At 42.8% G+C, this 5,871-nt stretch overlaps 1 protein-coding gene across 1 annotated transcript in view; it reads right to left on the bottom strand.

The window, feature by feature from the left end:
• Positions 1 to 1,008: 1,008 nt before the first annotated feature.
• Setbp1 (SET binding protein 1) overlaps positions 1,009 to 5,871 on the bottom strand; it is a 358,524-nt gene continuing 353,661 nt past the window's right edge. The window contains exon 7 of the mRNA XM_005373166.1: positions 1,009 to 5,865. Within this exon, the coding sequence (XP_005373223.1) occupies positions 5,734 to 5,865 (132 nt within the window). The 3' untranslated portion in view covers positions 1,009 to 5,733. The remainder of the gene's footprint in view (positions 5,866 to 5,871) is intronic.

Genomic DNA, 5,871 nt, shown 5'->3' with positions numbered 1-5,871 from the left:
TTTTTTTTTTTTTTGGTACTGGGAATCAAACTCAGGACCTTGCACTTGCCAGACAGGCGCTTGTGCCACTGAACTATATTCCCGGCCCTTACTGTCTACTTCTAATGACTTCTGCTGATTCCTCCCCACTTCTGTTACTCTATTGTTGGTACTGCAAATATTGAATGTTAAAATAAATGTCACCATGGATCAGATTGAGGGGTAGGGATGGGGAGGAGCTCATAAGGTTTCTTACCTGTCTTGTTGGCTTTTGGAAAAGGCACATCAGAAGACAGAAAGAGAAGGAAAAACCAATCAACCACAAATGTGAGAGTGCTTACACACAACTGAAGCAGAATATGTAAACTGCACTTTGAAACAAGCTTATAAAGAACTAACTATACACTGGAACAGGAAGGGTAGGGAGAGAAAGACAAGAAGTACAGGCCCCACCCTTCTTCTGAGACCTCCTTAACCACCATCATATTCTGTTTAGAAGTGCTAGCTCATTTCCCAAATGTAAGCATCGTGAAGGCCTTCGAAGCAAAGACTCCTAGGTAAAAACGGGGCTAGGTAATCAGTAACTACCATTTGCTAAACAGCCCATCCTTACTATCACTCCATCCTTACTTCTACACCAGTAAAACTGGAAGTGCAGCCAAAGACACGTCCTTCAGATACCAGACATCATGAGATAGGAAGCTAGTTTAATCCCCATCCATAATGCTTTTTTAAAAATGTAGAATAAAGTGGGTCTTCCAATACGATTGCTCCCAGCAGTGCGAGGGCTCAGCCCTGGCTGGATGTCCACATAATGCAATGTTCTTTGAACTGCAACCCAGCAAGTCAGACTTAAATCCTGTCCACAACATCCTTCTCAGCATCATACAAAAGACAGAAAGAAGTTTGGCTAGAATTTTGTCAATGATTCTGTATCCAGTTGGTGTGAGCAAAGACCCCCAAATGCTATTAAACTCCTTAGTGATGTGAACCAGATGGAAAATAAAACAAAAGAATTCACAACTCATGTTAGGCTGAATTGAATGTCTTTAATTTCACACAATGAATAACATATGAATAGGATTAACTTTTTTTTTAATAGTTAAGTGCTCTATACTGTGCTAACCTGATCTGGTAGCGAAAAAGACTGAGCTTTCTTTTAGAAAAAAATGTTTAAAACCCAACATCTAAGACCATGGAGGAGCATGACAGTAAAGCATGCCAGATGTATCTACGCCTCAAATAACAGCAAGTCCATGTTCATTTTAAATGTACAAAAATGCTTTATGAATAAAAACTGTTACAAAAGAACATTTCAAACAATGTACAATTTTTCTTGCCTCTATATTCAATAAAATACAAATACATTTTTTGTTCTAAAATATGTTTACATACAATCAAAGTAGAACATGCAAATTACACTTTAAAAAAGGCTTTTAAAAACCACTTATGAATACAAACTAAAAATTAGCCAGCACGACTTGTAAGACAATCTTGTGCCCATTTTTTTCTTTTGAAATATATATGTACATATTTAACACATCATGTGCATTTATTATTATTTAAGAAATAGATTTTTTTTTTAAAAAGGAAGAAAAAGAAAGACACCAACCTAGGGTGGAACTGCCCTTCCAGGTCAACTAGTTGGCAACTCTTGTCGGTTTTCCCCCCTTTAGTGTTTATTATACCTGGGCAAGTGGGCAACAGATATCCAGGAAGTTTCTTCCTTGGTTGATATGTGCTTCTAAGACTCTTCCCCAAATGACTGAGTCCCACAGGGAAGGCAGACTGTCAGTGGGGTGAATGCTCTAAGAAACAAGAGGCAGAGGGAGCCTTGTATTGTGGAAAGAAACCTTAAGAAACACCAAGGAAATGCTACGATATATTACAGTTTGAGTTTCTAGGCACTGTGATGACATTATCTGTAAGCTCTGGCATTTGGACCATTGTGATACGATAGAGTAGTCTTGAGAAAAATGTCTATATTTATCTACTTTTACATAATGAGGAGGACTGAAAATCCTGCAACGTAACACTTAAATGGCTTTTGAGGCATTTCGGCTCCTGCCACCCTCTCTCTCTCCACGCTACAGTTGGCATTTAAAGGCTTTGGAAAGATATGTATAGACTTTAGACAGTTACCAGGTAAATCTTCCTAGTGATAGGGAAAAATAGTCTCCAAAATCTCATTATCTGAATATTGTTGGGTAATAAGCTAGGAGTGGGATTTTCTACTTAGGTCCTAATACCAAATCCTTTATGATCTGCATGTAATACATCACCTTGCACTATAATTCTGTCACCACTTGCTTATCATATTTATAGACCCAGCAGTGTGTAGGACACAAATTCTGTCTGCCATTGGACATGGCCTCCCACTCCAGACGTTAGCCGAGTTAACATGCTAATCTTCTTTCTGGCCTTAGTCACCTTTCCTGGACTGTCCTTGGCTGTTGAGTCCCAGCCCTGCTAAGTCACAAAGCAACCCTACATACTCTCCTTTCCTTTGACCTTTCTTCCTCGGTTTGCAGCCACAGATGAGATCACTGAGGAGCATAAACTTCTCATTGGAGATGAGGAGCTGAAGAGCAAGTGGTCACCCAGCCACGTAGTACGGTAGGGCCAGATCCATCAGCATCTTTAAGGAGATTTTTATGTCTAGGTTTCATTATTTTCTCATTCTTAATCAGACTCCTTATTAACTGGGTCCATACCTGCCTGCCAAAGGACAGTAGGAAGAGGGAGAGAAATGAAAATCAAGTGGTTTCTCTTACTGTAAGTATTTGGTGGAGCTGTATATGGAGTCTCGTGGATACCACCTAACGCCTTCTCAATATAAAAATGCAACCCCAGCAGGCAGTGTTAGATGGCTAAGGAAGTCCACAATCTGGGACAAAAGAGCTGGGTTGCCTTCCTGGCCCTGCACCTGACTATATGGGCGACTGGCTGGTCCAAAGAGGAGCCTGGAGTAAAGAGAAGAGGGAAGAGGGCCCTGAGAGCAGAAGAAAACAGCTGTAACAGTGGGTTAGGTTAATGAAAAGCTGAAGGAAAAGAATGTGACACAGAGGGAATAGAGAGTGATGGAGAGAGGAAGCAGTATAGGTGGCTGGTCTGGCTTCCGCAGGCAAGGAGCTGTTTAGCACACCTCAGCTTTGGTCCTCTGCAGTTTTCCAGTCTTTTCTTAGGGTCTGCACATGGAGATTTGCATTTAACACACATGCCAACCACAGACCCCAATTCATCTGTAATTTGCAACTCAATTGTATCTTTCCTGGAATATTTCTTATTGGTTTGGAAATTCTAATGTACCCCAAGTTATATGGAATTTCTCACCTACTAGAGGTGAATGCCAATCCAACTTTGAGACCTCCTTTTAAGAAGTTTTCCAAGCACCGGCTGACTCTCCTCTGTAAGATTTAGTCTGCTTACAGACTTGGTTGAGAGACAGTGCAGGATGGGCAGGAAGAAGGTTACAGGAATAAAGGAAATTATTATTCAGATCCAACGGGAAGAGAAACTCCTTTATGGCTTCATTGGAATGAAAATGGTTTCTTTTTCATAGCAATAGTGGGGTGAGAGGGACTAATTTAAACCTTCCTCCCTGGTGACTTTGGAACCACTTGGATATGGCTTGGAAATGACAGATTGAAAAGGGCTGGTTTGATTTTGCTGTTCAACCTGTGTGAAATGGCAAAGGTCAGCCCAGGTCACAGATTGAGTGTCTAGGATATAGGCTTTAAAGTACAGTCCTTTAAATTTACATATTGCTAGGATTAAATGCAACTGACCTAGTGGGCTTTGAATGATGTGACGTCTATAGTGACTGTACAGAACAGGAGAGCTCTGTAGCTAATTTCAACCCACTGTGGGTGCCACAACAGAGAAGTGATATTTGCAAGCATGTTAACTTGAGACTTTAAAATTGAGTCCCAGAGTTAGCCCATCGCTTTCTCTCTTATGTCCCCAACAATGCTCCATCTCCCTGTAGGGAAATAATATTGTGTCTGAAGTGATAATATAATTTCCAGCTGGTCCTAACTTCCTGTAAAGAAACTTAATTTGGAGGTAAACCAGATAGTCTTACTCCCATTGGAAAATTTAATTCTCTCTTTCAGTGTCTCTCTTTCTATAATCTACCATGCCAGGTATTTGATGTCTTGGGAAAGGTAAGGGGAGGAGGGAGGAAACTGAAAATACTAAATTGAGATTTCCACATTTGACTTGAAAAACATCTACGGCCATGGGATATAACTTCATATTCATTCTGAGTCTTCTTAACACGTTTTACTTGGGCTTCGGAAATGGATAATAGAGATGGAATATCTGTCCACGCTAAACCAATGGCTAGAGTACAACTTGGATGAAAAATGTACAGTTGAAACTGACCATTTAAAAGACGATTTGTCACACACAGTTTGCATCCATGCAGACCGATAGATTTATAATTACATTATGTACAAAAATGTTTTAGTGTATTAAGGCAACCACAATATGGATACTTTGTCCAAGGTGGCTTGACACAATTGAAGTGGTGATACCCTTTAAACATTTTATTTTTTTATTTTTCAGATAAGAACACTTACTTCCATTTACTTCTAAGAAATAATTATCAAGAGACAATGAACTTCTACTGTCTTTTTGTTTCGTTTTCTCAACACCTATGACAGCTCTTTGTATGAAAAAAAAATTCACATACCAAGGCATTACTAGACACTTGTCTTTCTGGTGGTCTGGGGGTCTACTTTTTGGTGGCTTGTCAGTTATTCCATTTGCTGTGGGGTATTAAAACCATTTTAGTCTGTCTGTTCTTTGCTCTCATGTTCTAAGTATAAAAATAACCTGGTTGACACCTGGGTCACCATATCCTGGGCTGTTCTCAGTCACTTGCTTAAAAGGCTCCATCAGTACTGAGTACCTATTGCACAATGAGCGGTATTAAAAGCCAGGTTCCTCCGGACAGTGCACCAAGGGCGGACTTTACTACACAGGTAAGGTTTGCAATTATTTGGATGGGTACCAAGAAAAAGCAAGTTAAGGGGAAGGTACAGAACATGGAAGTACAATGAGCAAAGGAAAAGCAGGAACAGCCGATGCTAAAAACCAGTGTAGGCGGGACAGAGGCATACAGAAGATTATGAATGCAGGTTTAAGGTCGCCTATCACTAGAATATTACCTTCTGTTCACACGATTCCATCTGGGAAAACTGTATTGTTAACGGAAAGATTCAGATCACCTGCAATGATATGGGAGCCCCTCCACCCCCCAAGCCTAGAAGAACTCACAAACCAAAAGAAATAAAAACCAATTAAGTGGAAGTGGGTTATAACAAAGCCAGCTGACACATTTGCAGCTTTTCTCCCCGTGGAATGTTTCCTAATTGAGGGCGCTTCGCTTCCGATTTTCCTGGCCCGCAAACGCGCGCGGAAGCAGGGAGCACGGTGGGTGAGGAAGGTCAGGCGGCACCAGCCTCCCCCGTCGGTTCTTCCGCCGCCCTCGAGGGCGACAGCCACACAGAGGTGCCGCGGGCTGGGACCTGCTGCGCAGCGCAGGCGAGCTTCTTTGGAAGGTGTTCCCCTGCTCTGCTATCCCAAGAGCTCCGAAGGCTCAACCCTGTCATCTGGCCCGATTCTGCCCGCCCAGCTTCTGGAGAGAAGGGCGTCGGTGTCCCCCGCAGTGGGGAGCCACCCCCACCCCGGCTCTCTGCACCTGCAAGCCTCAGTCCCCAGCGCCAGGTGCAGACGCCCAGACCCACCTTAGGGGAGGACATCGCTCTCGCTCCCTCGGGATTTCCTCGGCCTTTTGGCCTTCACCTCCTCCTCCGCGGGAAGGGGCTGCTGCGGGGCCGGCTGCGCGGGCTGCCCTGCGGGTGGCGCCGCGAGCTTCCGCTTCCC

The sequence above is a fragment of the Chinchilla lanigera genome, unplaced genomic scaffold (assembly GCF_000276665.1).
Source record: "Chinchilla lanigera isolate Chin_1 unplaced genomic scaffold, ChiLan1.0 scaffold00001, whole genome shotgun sequence".
Lineage (NCBI taxonomy): Eukaryota > Metazoa > Chordata > Mammalia > Rodentia > Chinchillidae > Chinchilla > Chinchilla lanigera.
This window is presented reverse-complemented; position numbering and strand designations above follow the sequence as displayed.